This window comes from Anopheles funestus, chromosome 2RL (assembly GCF_943734845.2).
Source record: "Anopheles funestus chromosome 2RL, idAnoFuneDA-416_04, whole genome shotgun sequence".
Classification (NCBI taxonomy): Eukaryota; Metazoa; Arthropoda; class Insecta; order Diptera; family Culicidae; genus Anopheles; species Anopheles funestus.
Window position 1 is genome coordinate 84,579,494 of NC_064598.1, and position 15,500 is coordinate 84,594,993.

A 15,500-nucleotide genomic window follows, 5' to 3' on the forward strand; every position below is an offset into this window, starting at 1 on the left:
TGATGTTTGCGGACTCGTCTAATTGGTAAACATTGAATATCGCTGACCGGAGCGAGACGGTTTCACGCTAATTCCTAGGAAACGGATTCGTTTTCCAACTCCTTTTGTTCACTGTTTGCTATTGTTCTGCGGGAGGTTTTCTTTCTCTGAGTAAGAACCCTTCAGACACCCGATCATACATTCGCGTTGAAAAACATCGAGAGGAAATTCTCCAAATTGCATCACAATCGAGACTGCAGTCCGGTCCGGGCGGTCAATTGGAATCGGTGGAAAGAAATTGACCAGCAACGGGAAATGGAAAAAGGGATTCTATTTCATTCGCTACGACCAGTACCCTGTAGCACACACTGGAGTGGGATGAATTATGCTCTGATGGCCAAACAAACGTATTTCGCTCGATGCTGCTGGTGCTGCTGTTTGCAGATGTTCAGCTTTTGTAGCAGCAGATCTGCATCTAAGTTTGCTGCTTTTGTACCGGAAATACATTTCAACGGCGATGCACTGCGTTGTGTGCAGAAGATTCTTTGTTATCATGTTTCTGTTAGTCATTTGTTTTTTTCCTCTTCGTGTTATTTAATTCGCTGTTCCGGTTTACTGACCGATCGGTACATGTGAAGAATATGTTAGGGGCGAAAAAAACGGATGCTTATAAGATGAATAATGTTGCTGGTAATATTTTTTTGATATTAAGGAGGGGTAGGAATTAATTCCTTCATCTAGGATCGAAGGAAAGACTGTTAATGGAGGCGCCCGGTGGTTTATTGGTTACAATGGCAGTCTCCATAAGGCAGAACTGAGCATCGAGTACGGATAAATGTAAGTCAAGGAAAATAGTTATAGTGTTGTTAAGCAATGTCTGTTAACTTTCAAAAATAATGTTGGCTTTATAGTTAAGTTATGTTCCTTCATCTAGGGCGAAGGAAAGACTGTTAATGGAGGCGCCCGGTGGTTTATGGGCTACAATGGTTCCAGTCTAGAGATGAGAATAACAACTCTTTTTTGTGAGTCAACTCAGAGTGAATGATTCGTAATTAGGAGTCAGCTCGTTTAACGACTCATGTCGGAGTCATAAAAAACCCGGCCTAAACGTATAAGTTAAGGTTCGGTCATTTTACGCAGTCATGAGTGTAAGCATGTAGCCTTGATGAGTCGAGTTGCAAATTCGCATTAAAATACATCAGTTTTTAAAATTTTGATAAATTTCCCAAAAAAGGGTAAGGCTATAGTCTTAAGAAATTTTCAAGTTTATAGATTTTTTTGTATTTTTTTTTATTTTGTTTTATTTTTTTTTATTCAACGCATTATTTGAGTGAAAAGAAACTTATTTCAACAAATTCGCATTAAAATAAATCAATTTATAAAATTTTGCTAAATTTCCCAAAAACAGGTAATGTTATAGCCTTAGCTTTTTCGGGAAAAAACTATCCTGTATACACCAATTGATGTATTAAAATCCCTAATGTTAAGATTTTAACTACACGAAAACTAGAAACATGTTTTTACGCGGACTGATGTAAAGCACCCAAATGAAGCAATGTTTTGGCCGTTAAATGAACATTTCGTAGGCATAACGTGCCTGAACGATAGGATGTTAATGGTTCACGATAGCACCCACCACAAAGAACCTCTGGCTGTACCGATAACGATGAAAAATTGTGCATAAATTGTGGCCATCTCGATGGTCGCCATGTTCAGACGCGTTTCCTACTGTTCCACTCTGGGGTCGTTTTACCCATCTTAGATGTGTTCCCATAATGGAAAGAAACCCAACGAGCTCGGTTGGCTCACAGAACTCGCGTAATACCGATGGAAGCGTGATACCGACCGCACACAGAAACCATCAACACACTGAACACATGCTGAACAAATGCACCTTCGATTGGAATCGACGAGCCAACGACGTACTGGCCCCGTTCTGTACGCAGATTGCCCATGCCGCGTCGGATCGGGATTTTCTTTCGGACCGGACGATTTATGCCCGACGAAAGATAGCTTCCTGTTACACATCCGGTATTCCCGTACGGCAATGCAAACACTGTAACCGCAGCTGGTGTTGGTGCATCCACGCGTTTTCGGGGCGTGCCCAGCCTAGTCGCTTTTTCTTCGGCGGTCACTTGCTAGATGGTATGCGGTAGCGGTAGATAGCATATTTTTTATGGTATGCCGTTTTTCACAACGTTCGTCGAACGGACGGGACCTTAACTAACGCTGGTCTAATAGATCCGCCATCTGAACGGAACAATCTTGATGCACGTAAAAGGGAAACGACGGTGAGTAGACCTAAATGGCAAGGTAAAAGGATGGTGATTAAAGGGCAGTCAAACGAACGGGTCGTTAATATTCGTTCGATTAAAGACTACCATGAAGTACGAGCTGATCGTGTATGTTCAGTTATTGATCGTTCGTAACAGGCACTGTATTAGCTGTCTTTTTTTTATTCACCCTAGAACGGTCAGTCTGTACGTCTATACTGCATTAGCTGTGTTTTATAGTGCAGCCGAAGGTAGTACGGAATAATGTTTTGGAACGATGTTAATACAGTCTACATATATATAGTTGAAGTATTGATACTATCTAGTATATACATAGATAGTACTTAGTTCTGAAAGGATGAGACAACCTATGGATTTTATTCGTCTATAGCAGGGGTCGGCAAAGTCCGGCCTCCGGGCCAGATCCGAACCGCTAGACGATTTGATTCGGCCCGCAAAAAAACCGTATTTCCACATGTTTCAAAATTGATTTCAAGTATTTGGCCCGCAGTTTCAGGTTAATTTTTAGTGCCTGGCTTTTTTGGGGAAAACTCAGCCGACCGCTGGTCTATACCTCCGTTTTAAACCCTTATCTTCTTCTTGGCTTAATGACCTCTGAGATGATCCAGGACAAAACCGTGCCATTTTCAGGTTATTATTAATATTGAGTAATTTATTTTTTGCTCTTGTGCTTATTCCTGTAATCATAATTATTTGTAATCATAATTGTTTATTTATCTGTAGGTCTTTAAATTCAATTAATCAAACATTTCAACAACAGAAAAGTCCCAAACTATAGCCCGTTTCGCACCTTCCATTTTATATTAAATTTGCACAAAAGCATCTCCGAAAAAAGGTATGCTACCATCTACCGATTGCAACTATTACCACAAGTGTAGTCCTAATTAGCATATGAAATAAACGAAATCATCCCAAACGGTTCCCTGAGCGTGCTACCGTGGTTTCTGTTTGGCATCATTTCGCTCACTGGTCGTACGCTGATTTTAATCACATTTTATCCTCTCAGGCATTTGCGCCATACTGAAGTAAGCTGATTGCTGAGCGCTTCCTGTGATTATTGCCCAACATACCAGCCTTGTGCGAAAATGGAGGGAGGTAAGAACATCCCCATGGTAAGCTTTTTTTCCAACCCGCAGCAAATGCACTGGTCGGCCCGGGAGCTCAAGAACGTGTACGATAGGTAGTTCCCGTTTGCGCGATGTAATTCCACGCTGTCGACAATGCCCGGTGAATGATTAAAACCTTCACCGTTGTAACTAATGCAATTGCATGCGCGTGGGATGGTTGCAGCAGTACCTACGTGGAAGGTTATTAAAATTTCACTAGCTAAATAGGATTGTGGCAAACCGACCAAGTTCGAATTTTCTCATTTACTGTAAGCTCTGTAGATTGTTTCGTTACTGACCAAGTTTGTGAAGCACCTCATTTTGCGAACTCCATTCATACGAATCAATGTGTCGAATGTGTACGGCTACACATGCACGCAGTAAGCTCGAAGAAAAAAACACCAAACCTTAACCAGTCGTGTAGAAATTGTTCCTCAAATATCCCGCAAAGCACTACTTCATTTGTAGTCGGTGGGCGTCATCAATTCACCGCCTTTCGTCATTAATCGTTGTTGAAAGCGCCATTTAATTACGGGGGTCCCTTGTGAGTGCAGCACAAACACCCGTTCCGTTCTTCATACGGAGAGTGCGTACGGAAGCTGCGACGGAGTTGTTGTTAATTCGTTAATTATCGTCAATTATTTCGTCTAATAATGAGTAATTAGCGTACATGATTGCAGGCAACAGTACAATGAGCAATTTTGTTTGGTGGATGGTGGATGGATTTTGATGGTGAGGGAAGAAAGAGCGAAGGTTTGTCACGGAAATCTCTGCTGGTAAATGAACGAACTATCGTTGATTTATTTATGAGGAAACAGCAACTCCACAGACTAGGCTACACGTTGGCGCATTTTGAGGTGGTTTCTTTCTACAGTAATTCGTAGCAGTTCATTCAAATGACTGTGTTAGCAAGTGTAAGGACAAATGAATTTTATGTTTCTAATATTACAGACGAACATCAATCATTCTTCTCGAAACACTTGTTTACACATTAAAAAAAAACAAAAATTATATTTTAATATTAAAAGACATTTAAATGTCAGTAGAGCGCGAGTAAACATCTGCATCGTATTTTTTTATTTTTATAATTGCCTTTTTGCCTTATTTTCCTTTTGCCAGGTTATCAGCTTTGTTATAGTAAATTGTAAATGTTTATGCAATAGTTTATAGGTAATTTAAAGGAAAAAAATTATCGTGCAAATGAGTCTTACTCGTTTACATTGGGTGATTTATTAATTTTTTAAAGTTAAGTAAAAAATTAAAAATTAAAATAAAATAATAATGCTAATATGTATCATCTATCCTCTGGGTTGATTATTTCCCTCACCTGGCAAAGGTGTTATGCGACAAGCAAAAAGTTCCCTTACAACATTAAATAAAAACGAATCAAAATGTAAAGCGCACGAGGCAAAACTTTCCACCCTTTTTTTTTTTTTTTTTTTTTTTTTTTTTTTTTTTTTTTTTTGTTAACGGGGTGGGAACCTTCAAAAGGTACCCACCTCGAAGGGCGGCTTGCGGCTACAAACCAATCCCTCCGAGATGGGTTATGTGGGATTCATCGTGACGCTGGGCCCGTGAAGCGGACCCGGCAGCCGATGGGACCCTAACTAAACCACTCCTCGACCTGATCCGAACCCTGCCGATGCGCTTGATGTGCGTAGTACTCCATGCAGGAACGTTTGTGCGATGCACCCATCCTGTTGACGCGCTGCTGCTTTCCAATGCTGCTACTGCGTCATCCGTCCTAGTTGTCTCAGCTGCTGCTGCTGCTTCGTGCCTTCCTTCCGCTGCTGCTGCTTAATTCCGCCCGTCCGTAGCCGCTACTTCCGGTGGGGTCTAGCTCCTGCTGCTGCTCTGGTTACTCGTTGCTGCTGCTGCTGCTTCCGTTGTCGTCATCCTTTGGTGCGGTTCCGTTTGTACCGTGTTCCGCCGTCGTTGTTGTCGTCTCCGTCTGGCCGTAGGTGGACTTTCCTCATTCCATCTCACTTGGAGGTTTCTGAAGATGGTCCTTGCGGCGGTCCGGACTGCTTCCCATGTGCTGCTGTTGGCACACATTTCAGCTGCAAGATTTTCTATCGTCAAGCGGGTGTGGCTCTGCTGCTGCATCTCGTGTTGGGTTCGAGCAAACCGTGGACAGTGGAACATTACGTGGTCGACATCTTCCACTTGGTGTTCACACACCGGGCAGTTTGGCGAGCCGTCGAGGATGCCTTTTTCGACGAAGTAGCTCCGGAGAAACCCATGCCCTGTAAAGAGTTGAGAGAGATAAAAATCAATTTCTCCGTGCTTGCGATTTACCCAGGACATAATGTCCGGGATAATTCTCCTCGTCTTCATCCCCGGCGATCTCGGCTGCCCCGCTCCGGCTGTCCATTGTTGTTGCCAGCGTCCCATGGTCTCTTCCCTTTGCCGCTTTCGTATGTCTGGTCCTGGACTTCCCCTCGCTACCTTTTCGTCGTGGCAGCGGATGTCCTCCTCTAGGAGAAGGACTAACGGGATAGTGCTTGCGACCACGCAAGCGGCATCGTAGGAGACCGTTTGGAAGGCACTGGCCACTCGAAGAACTCCTGTGCGGTGCGTCCTCTGAACCGTGGTCCGGTGAACGTCCTTCTGAAGAAGCGTCCGTCCCCACGATGGTGCCGCGTAACGGACAATGCTATTCCCAACGTTAACCAAGGGTCTCCTTCTGCTGCTTTTTGGGCCACACTTATTCGGCATCAGAGCGGTCAAGACATTCGTGATACGTGAGGCAAAACTTTCCACCCTTCGTTACACTAAAGTATCATCATTATCATACAGAAAGCATTGTACTTCACGTATGATGTTCGGATGTAGTTTCGTTTGTTGGATGCACTGTCGTGCGTCCTCACCCAGTATAAACGTGTTTCCTTTTTTTTGTGTTTGCTTCTCCATTTAGTTTTTTGTTTCGCTTTACTCACGCCAACCTAACGACGCCATTCACACAGTCCAACGATCGACGATGCGATAAATTTTTAACGATCCACACGGGGATGGTATGGTCGGAAAGTTTTTGGAATTGTTTTTTTTCCCCCTTCCAACATGTGTCCTTTCTGTGTCCCTTTTTTTCTTTTCGTTTCTCTAAGCTAACCCTTGTTCCATTCAGATCGTGGAATTTGAAGGATGGGTTCGGTATGTGTCTGCTTTTTTAAATTTTATTTTGTTCACTTCTAAGCTGTTTTAGAAAAAAAAGAAGTGCAGAAAGTTGACAACAATTTACAGCCGGTTAAAAGTAGTTGCCAACTGAACGGTGGATGGTGAACGGAAGATTGGATTATTTATTAGTCAGCCAGTTACCCAGAACGGTTACTTTTAGAGTCACGTTTGCATTTTCGTTTGCTGCCCTTACTCCATGGATGATGATGTCACACGTGGCAAGCGTTGCATACGTTATCGGGGAGAGATAAAAGGTTAGTGTTTCTTCCAAGAATGCATCGAATAGATATGGTGGCGAATGGTTTGGCTGTGTGAAACCATCGAGAACGAGGTCGTTTTAAAACGACTAACTTTTATGATTTATTTCATTCGTTCTTTTTTGTGTTTTTTTTTCTTCTTCGAATTGTGAAAACATATGACAAGTGTTTGCAGCTGGTTTTTGAACTGTTATCAGATAAAGCCATGTTTTTGGAAAATTGTTTTTGGTTTTTCTTATTGAATGGTTTAAATAAAGGATGAAGTCACAATGTTTGAAAAATACATTATATTTTATTGCTCGTCCACTAGCAATTTTTATTTTTGAATGGTTTTCTGCCTTTTAATACCCACAAGTTTAACAAATTTCTAGTCAAAAATGGTTTTTTAATAAAAAAACTTGCTTCAATTAAAATGCATTTGAATTTTTATGAAACCTGGATAATTGAATGAAGAAAGGAAATTGCTGCCTTTCAAGTCTAAAGAATTTTCCTTTCTATGAAGAACGACGTATAGAAACTTCAATGTTTTTTGTTCATCGTATAGTTTTGTTTTTATGCACTCATCAAAGTATTTTTAGGAAGTGGAAACTTCTTTAAATTGAATGAAATTATTTTGAAAACTTTAACATGTTAATAATGTTTTATCATTTCCTATGTTACGCAGGGAAACCAGGACTAGAATTACGGCTCATTGTTGCATTAAATGAAAATGTAAATGAAGTCTCTCAAATATCAACTAAATAAAAACGTTTAAGTCTTGTGGATTTTTTGCAGCATAAGTACATTTTCCCACCATACTGATTTATGCCATGGACACGCGGCTTGGTAATTATTTTGCTCATCCATACACTCCATACTTGGTTTATTATTATTCTGCACTGCACACATCAAAGTAACTTTGCCCTAGAAAAAGGACGTCAGGGTTGAACCTTCTGGCAATCTAATTATCGTTGGTACACGAATACACCGAACAAGGATGTATAAAAAAGCACTCCTTTCAACGATCGGGTAAACTAATTATGTGAGGTTTTTGAGGATAAAAAAAGCAAAGGGCCACAACTAAACCATCCGTTAGGGGAACCGATTTAGCCATTTTAGCGGAAACTGTACAGGATTAGCTGAATGCAGTAAAAGTAACCTGTGTGAGCGGCTAATCTCACACTCTTTTCATACCAATCGAGTTGAGAACTAATTTGTCAAATCGCATTTCATCGTTTGTGTTGTATGTTTTGTAAAAAGCGCTTTTTTGTGCAGAAATGACTAGATATGGCTTTTACCCAAAACAGTGATGGAAAGCATGTACCGACAGGAAAAAGTATTAAATAGTAATTACATTTTTCGTATTTCAAAGTTTGTCCATTTGCAATATTCCCTTTGAGGTTCTGTGATTTGTTCCCCGTTTTTTCTGGAGTTTCATCACAAAATCACACCAAAAAAAAAGATGGTTTGAACTACGGGGCTTCCTTCATGTAACATAGTGGTGAATGTAACGGGTTGATGATGCCTGTTTTTGCTACCGTTTCTGCGCCTTCATGCAAGTCTGTTACAGCGTTACAACTAACCTGCGGCTGGTGCGGTAATAATGTCAACGGTTTGGTGATGGTTTGCTCGTCGTTCCAATTAGTGGTTTTTTTATGATTGCTTTCGCCGTTACACGCTGTGTTGTGGCAACTTTCCCTTTTTTGTGCTTTTAAGGGTGGGTGGTGTGAAGTTTTCCAATTTTCAGATTTGATGACATCTGCTACGGCGGTGGAAGTGATTATTCATCAAAAGCTTTCTCTTTTTTTCTTTTTGATATGTTTGGCAGACTGGCCAAACTACTGATGTGAGCAGAAAATTCTATTTCCCCGAAACAGATATTTAATATATATTTTTTTTTATTATAAATAAATTGAAATGGGTTTTTTTAAAGAGTTTCTATCAGGAATCCTTTTTTAGTTTAGTTTCAATATGAATTATTTCGCTTGTATAAAACTCTTTCCATTTACGACGTTGATTTGGGATCACCATCAACCAATTTACGATCCCCTTCACCCCAAGTGGGATAAGGTTCTGGTTTTTGGGATCATTCTTACTACAAATGGGTTGGTTTTTAATTAAAATGGTCTTATACGGCAGCGGATGATAGAAATAGATACTAACTAAATATTTTAGAAGAAACTTTCCATCGTTTGTTTTTGAAGTTTTTGTTGGGCCAGGATGGGATACAGGGTTGGGTACAAAATAATAATATTTAGTACATGCACAAAATTATGACTAACGGGCACAGCTGTGATTTTTCCGATATCTGATCTGGTACCACGGCTATCCGTGTAAAAGTCGAGAATCACTTTTCGAGAGACGCATAGAGTCATGGGACATTTTCAACAGAACTGAGGGACTAACTGACATAGGGAAGGAATTCTCTAGAAGTCGAAAATGTAGAGGGTCATAGGCTTCAATAGAAATTTAGGCACTTACGTACTCACGCTCTGACGAATTTACGAACTACGACATTGATCCTCATGATCATGGAGCTGTTTGACGGCGAACACGCTAATCATTCAAAAAATAGTGATAAGTAAAGGATAAATAAGCGTTGTTTTTAAAGACGATGTATAAAAAAATAATCTTGAATTGAAAGAAATGAGTTTCTCCTTATATTTAGCAAGGTCAGACCACGAAAGAAATGAAAATTTTCGATACGATCGATTAAAACAGGTATCGTCAAACATAATTTGTAATTTCAAATTTGCAATAATTACACAATTTTTCTCTTCCTGGATATATTGCTTTCCTCTCCGAAGATTGCTCCAGGCCATTAACTAGCAAAGCCCAAGCATTGATTAATTATGATACAATTTGTTATTTGATTGAAATGAACGCTATGAAACAAACGCTAATTGGAATGAAATTAAAGCACATTATCTCATCCGATTAAACGCTATAGAAATTAGCAACACAAAAACTTCACAGGAATTGGTCATGCTTTGTCACTTCAGTGTCCGCTTCAAAACAGCTCAAACGATCATCACCTTCAAGCAGCTGAAGAACAGCTTGAAGTGAAGGCACAAATAAACAATTTGAAGAACTTTGTCTTTGCAAACAGCAACAGCTGATGTTGTCCGTCCAGGTTGACGGTTATCTGCCAGTTGTTTGCGTTGCTGGCCAGCGCTCTAGGGATTGTTTTAAAACTCTGGATGCCGGTAATTGTACGAAAAATTTGCTCTTATAAGCCCAGGGACGCGGGAGCGTACCGACGGGATGACATTTAAACTTTTAAAAGGTAAGTACTCTTTAACGTGGAACTTTCCACAGTACAATAACTACGGTACGGAGCTTTTCCTCCCCTCTCTCTCTATGTGTGTGTTATTGTTATGTTTTTTCCTGATGGGAGGAAAAAGATGGGAGCAAAAGTGTAAACTCGAGAGGAAAGGTTTTGCTTTCCCACTGGGAATGACTTGACTGGAAGTTTTGTTCAATAGAAAATAAAATGCACTACAACTACGTGCAAAAGGTTTTCCTTTTCTTCTTCAATAAACGATGCACAACTGCAGCAATTGATTTTCCCTGTGAAACTGCTTAAAGTTTGTCTTCTGTGTTTTGGGGGGGAAAACGGGACTAAAGGTATTAAATATCGATGGGGATAAACTGGCAACATCAATCGTAAGAAGCTTTTCTCTGTACCATGGATGGGACATGGAGTGATCGATTATTCTCTCAGCTTTCAATGGCGTTACGGAATGTGGCGAGGAATGTGTAAAGGAATGTACAAAAAGACACGATTAAAAGAGAATAAAAATAAAAACGGAGTGACCTACAAATGTTAAAATTATAAGTTTTCAACAAATTGTTTTTAAATAGATTTTATTTTGTTACAAAAAAAAGAAAACTTATAAAAAGGCAAATAAGCCAAACAAGGCTTATTCCTTCCGTATAAGAGTTCCAATTAAAAGTTGTGTATAATTCTATTTTAATACAATTTTCAAAACGATTTTTTAATGCAAAAGTTTTCTCTTCCTTCTGTATCGTTTGTTTGCATCTCGTTTGCATATAAAACAGTATCAAATAACTTTTCTCCCAACTGGACTGGGGGCTTCTTTCTGTTTTTTATGTTGGCTTTCTGTTTTCGAAGTTTTTCTTTTGATCATAATAAAAACTGTAGTGAAGGAAAAATATGCGTTTTCCACTTTTCTTTTTTGTTTTTTTTTTTCAAACGCGGACAGCTGAGCTGGGCAATTGGAGACGAAACTGTAACCGAAAAATGCATTTTCGGCAGCAATACCCACACACCCCGTCGGACTGAAGGGGATGGCTAATAGATTTCCCCGTTTTGTGCATCGGATCTGCACGGACATCCAACTGGACTTATCTGCACGTGCCAGATAATTTATGTCAGATCGTGTGTAATTAAAGTGAGACATAAATTTAATTAAAACAGCAAATAAATTACACCGTATCTCGCGTTCACGCCTTTTGCCAGTTTGTAAGCGGATAGCCAAATTTCTCTCGCACTTTTTTGGCAGGGCGCTGTTTTTGGCGTTTACATTGAACATGTGTGAAAGGGAAACTATTTTTTTTTTTGTAATAAATATTACTTCAAATGTACTTTTTTGAGACGCATAATACGTTTATGTAGCAATAAATAAAAATTCTCCTTTTTTTAAGTATCGCTTTCTAAAGAACGTTGAATTTATATTTCATTTTTATTTCATTAAACAATAAATATTTCAAAAGCTCTTAAATGCATCTGAATTATCTCACACTGATATAAAAATGATACTATTTTGAAAAAAAAAATCTTCTGTAATGCAACAATTATAACACCGATTCAAAAATGCTACTTTTAATTAGGACCTTCGGCGGGAACCAAAATCGCTCGCATTCCATTTATATAAATTGAAAAAGTTGTGGAAAACAAAAAATCTGTTGAGTTAAGTAGTAGCCTCAAAATCAATGAATGGTTTCGTTGAAAAGGATTACGTTTGTTGTCACATTTTGTGCTGCATATACAATCGATTTTTATTTATTTTTACTCTTTTGCTGGACACAATTCCATTCCGCAACGGTCGTTTTGTGTTGGATTTATCATAGGCTTTCTCACAATTCGCACAATTGAATCAACGTTGGAAACAATTCAAGGGCAATATCATGATGGCCAATAATGCACATTCGGTGCTTTATTTATTTCCCGACAATCAGTAACACATGCAGTGTGCAATGAAATGAAGCTTATTATGTTCATTGATTCGATGGAATATTAATGAAAAGAGCTTCGAGGATGATAGAGGAAGTGAAAAGCGATACACCACCATTGATAAACAGCTGATATGTAGAAAGAGAGCTGATTAAAAAGATTAAACAATTTTATTGTTATTTATTATTTTCCATACAAATTTTATTCGAACCAACACTTTTTGTTGTGTTGCAATGCTCTTATTTAGCTACGATTTTCTTACATCGAATAAATTGCATATTGATTTTGTTCTATCATTTTTTGAAAACTTTTCCCGACTCGGCCCAAAAAGTACTATCGTCCGTACTTTGGGCTTAGTCTTGTTTGATTCGCCTTCGCAAACTAAAGTACACCGCACCCATCAGTAGCACGATCCAACCGAGCAGGGCGAGCAGATCGTACCCGTAGGCTAGGTCCGGCATCGATACAAACTCGAGAAATCGTTTCAGCTGACGGAAATAGCAAAACACCTCCGGACATTCGAGGTCTGCTCGATCGAACCCATAGATCGCATGGACGGCACCCTCGAACGCGTACCGTACGAAGGACACGTACAACAGCGGTTTGAGCAGAATGCTTGCGTCGCGCAACGGTACGAAGAAGCCGGAAAACAGCGAAGCCGGCACCATTATCAGGATGCTCACGAAGACGGAGTTCTGCACCGACATGATGCTGCCCAGCAGCAGTCCCAGCATCTGCGAAATCCAACCGAACATGAGGCAAACCAGTGCGAACGTACCGATCCGAAGCCACTCGAACGGTTGTGCGGTGAAGTAGTACACGATAAGGAAGAACACCGACGACGAAAGGATCTGCAATGGAATGGAAGCGAGCAAACAAAAAAGAGGACATCATAATATGGGTCCGTTGGATTTTGTAAGTTTACCGCCCGGCCGTACCAGCGTGGGAAGTTCGACCACAATTTTGGCCAAGTAGTACGCCCGCAGGGAGTACCAATTATTTTTGCTCTCCAGCACGAAGCAGGCGGACTCGCGGGGATCTGAAAGTGGTGTCGGTCAATGGAAAAGCGGGTATTAAGATGCTGCGGACGGAGTGAACTGGGGTTTTTTAGAGACACTACTTACAAACCAGCACCGCCGAAACTATGCTCGTGAAGAAGATGGCGTACAGATTAATGATCAGCACGGCGGTGTTGGCCAGGATGCGGTCAGCGTTGTTGCCGGTGTTGTAGAACGCAACGCTCGTGATGAGCGCGATGGCGATGTTTATGAGAATGCGTGCTTTAAATTGGTACTGGAAAGGGGGAATTATTTGTTATATTTATAATACAGTTCATAACAGAGCTGTATGATTTGATGATTTTTTTTTTGGGAGTAAAACGTAAAGTTTAGGTAGGTTCAATTATAGAGAATAAAAAGGAAAGAATTTTGGCTCAAAATTTGTTTCTGGTTGTATCCTTGGAATTTTTTATACAAAATTGTACATTTTTACTCAAATATTTGCTAAAAAAATATATGAAATATATAAATAATATAATTTGTAATAATGTAATATTATAATAAATAATTATAACATAATAATAATATAATAATATAATCAAATATATAAATTATATAATATAAATAATGTAATAAATAATATAATAATAAAATTTAAACATAAAATCTGAAAAAATAAATCAAAAATACTTTTGTATTATTCATTTTTTTACGAATAATTAAAGAGTTTGCATTCCAAAGAAAATTAATAATTGTAATTAGCAGCAAAAAGATTATAATAAAAATTTAAAAAAATTTACTTGAAATTAGCAACTGATTTCGAAGCAACTTTAATTTAAATTAATAACATATTTAATGAATAAGAGTCTCTCATAATGATGTTAAATATTCTATCCAATTATCACTAAGTCTCTCTCTTCTTGGCTTAACGACCTCTGAGATCAGGCCAGACATTTTTTGGCTTACTAGACTTATTTTTCTAAAGTATTCGGATAGACAGTCCTTGCTCCGGGGAGACAGTCCGGATGGGATTTGATAGACGATCCTGTCGTGAGGGAACCGGCTACGTTTATCTCATACATCACCGGGCCTCGCCACTAAGTACAAAGTAAAAAATAATCTGCTTACCGAATCACGCAGGGTACACCGGGATGTCCTTCGTAGCAGTACGCCCAACTGCTGCAGTGTCGACAATGCGTAACGTTGATACGATCCATCAACACTTTTCTCCACCATCAAGCGCGGTGGACTGTAGTCGAAAATATCCTTTTCCTCCTCCATCATTAATCGCTTCAACCGTTCATCTTCCTGATCAAGGCTGGCTACTTCGAGCGCTGTAAAGCAGGAGAACAGTATAAGCCCATCTCGTATCACATGCAAAGGTTCTCTCACACACAAGCAGCTGTGACTCGTACCGTAATCGGCCGGATTGTGTGAAACGGGACAATCGAGTCCGAAGCGAGCAAATTGCGTCACCATTTCGCCGGTTGCTCCACTGTAGATGCGTCGACCCTTTGCCAGCACGTACAGATCATCGATCAGCAGCAGCTGCTGGGAGTTTGGCTGATGGATGACGCAGGCGATAACGCGACCCCGGTCGGCAAGCTGTTTGACGTGTGCTAGCACCTGATAGGCGGCTACCGTGTCCAGCCCGCTCGTTGGCTCATCCAGCAGCATTACTTTGGGATCTGATAGTAGCTCGAGTCCGATTGAGAGACGCTTTGCTTGACCACCGGAAATGTTGCTGGTGAGTGTATCGCCACAAGCCGTTAGTCCCAGCACATGAAGAAGTTCACCGACGCGGGCCAGTTTCTGTTCGGGGCCGATCGTGGGCGAAAGTTTAAATTCGGCCGCATACCGAAGGCTTTCCATGACCGTAAGGGCGGACCACAGACACACCTCCTGCTGGGTGTAGGAGATGATCTTTCGCGATCTTCGTTCCGAAAGTCGCTGCCCATCGACCATAAGCTGACCGGTGACGTTATTTTTTCTGTTGAACGATGAAGAACCAAAACGAAAGGCAACCATTTCAGACGGTCGATTATGCAATCGCTTACAGGTCTATAATTACTTGAAGCCACTGAGCACGTTCAGGAGGGTTGATTTTCCTGCACCGGATGGTCCCATAATGCCTACTAGCCGTCCAGATCGGAAGGACCCGGAGAGATTCTTCAGGATGACGGAATGGGTACGATCTTTTTGCATGTAGAATAAGGGTGAGATCGATTTAATCCAACTGAGGCTTATGATGACTTATGACCAAAAAAACTTACCATGTTTATGCTTCACACAGTACGAAACGTTACGAAAAGATAGCTCAAACTCTCGAACACCCGTACTTTCGAGCGTTTCCATCGGAATCGAACCGGGATCACCAATTGGGACCATCATTTTAGTGCACAGTTTGTCGTTTAAAACGAATTTTGCTACCAAAAAATACTCCACCAGTCGAACGTTGTTACAACCACGTTTGCTCAACAATGACTGGCAAAGATTTGGGTGGCAAACATAATTTT

The 15,500-nt window shown here is 40.3% G+C and overlaps 1 protein-coding gene across 2 annotated transcripts; it reads right to left on the reverse strand.

Moving 5' to 3' along the window:
- Window positions 1-12,237: 12,237 nt before the first annotated feature.
- LOC125764482 (ATP-binding cassette sub-family G member 1-like) lies at window positions 12,238-15,500 on the reverse strand. 2 transcript variants are annotated; one of them, XM_049428793.1, is made up of 7 exons: window positions 15,258-15,500; window positions 15,056-15,179; window positions 14,400-14,974; window positions 14,113-14,318; window positions 13,111-13,279; window positions 12,925-13,025; window positions 12,238-12,837 (listed from the first exon to the last, which is right to left on the reverse strand). In XM_049428793.1, the coding sequence occupies exons 1-7, from the start codon at window positions 15,373-15,375 to the stop codon at window positions 12,340-12,342; spliced, it is 1,791 nt and encodes a 596-aa protein (XP_049284750.1). In that variant the 5' UTR covers window positions 15,376-15,500; the 3' UTR covers window positions 12,238-12,339. The 2 variants fall into 2 exon arrangements, with proteins under 2 accessions (XP_049284750.1, XP_049284749.1); XM_049428792.1 differs by having other exon boundaries at window positions 14,113-14,974.

Excerpts from the sequence above, each read along its gene's own strand:
- LOC125764482 (XM_049428792.1), bottom strand. The coding sequence starts at position 15,375 with ATGATGGTCCCAATTGGTGATCCCGGTTCGATTCCGATGGAAACGCTC. Across the intron at positions 14,975-15,055 it reads AACGTGCTCAGTGGCTTCAA|AAAAAATAACGTCACCGGTC; the intron begins GTAATTATAGAC and ends ATCGTTCAACAG. Across the intron at positions 13,280-14,112 it reads GGTGTACCCTGCGTGATTCG|TACCAATTTAAAGCACGCAT; the intron begins GTAAGCAGATTA and ends CCCCCTTTCCAG.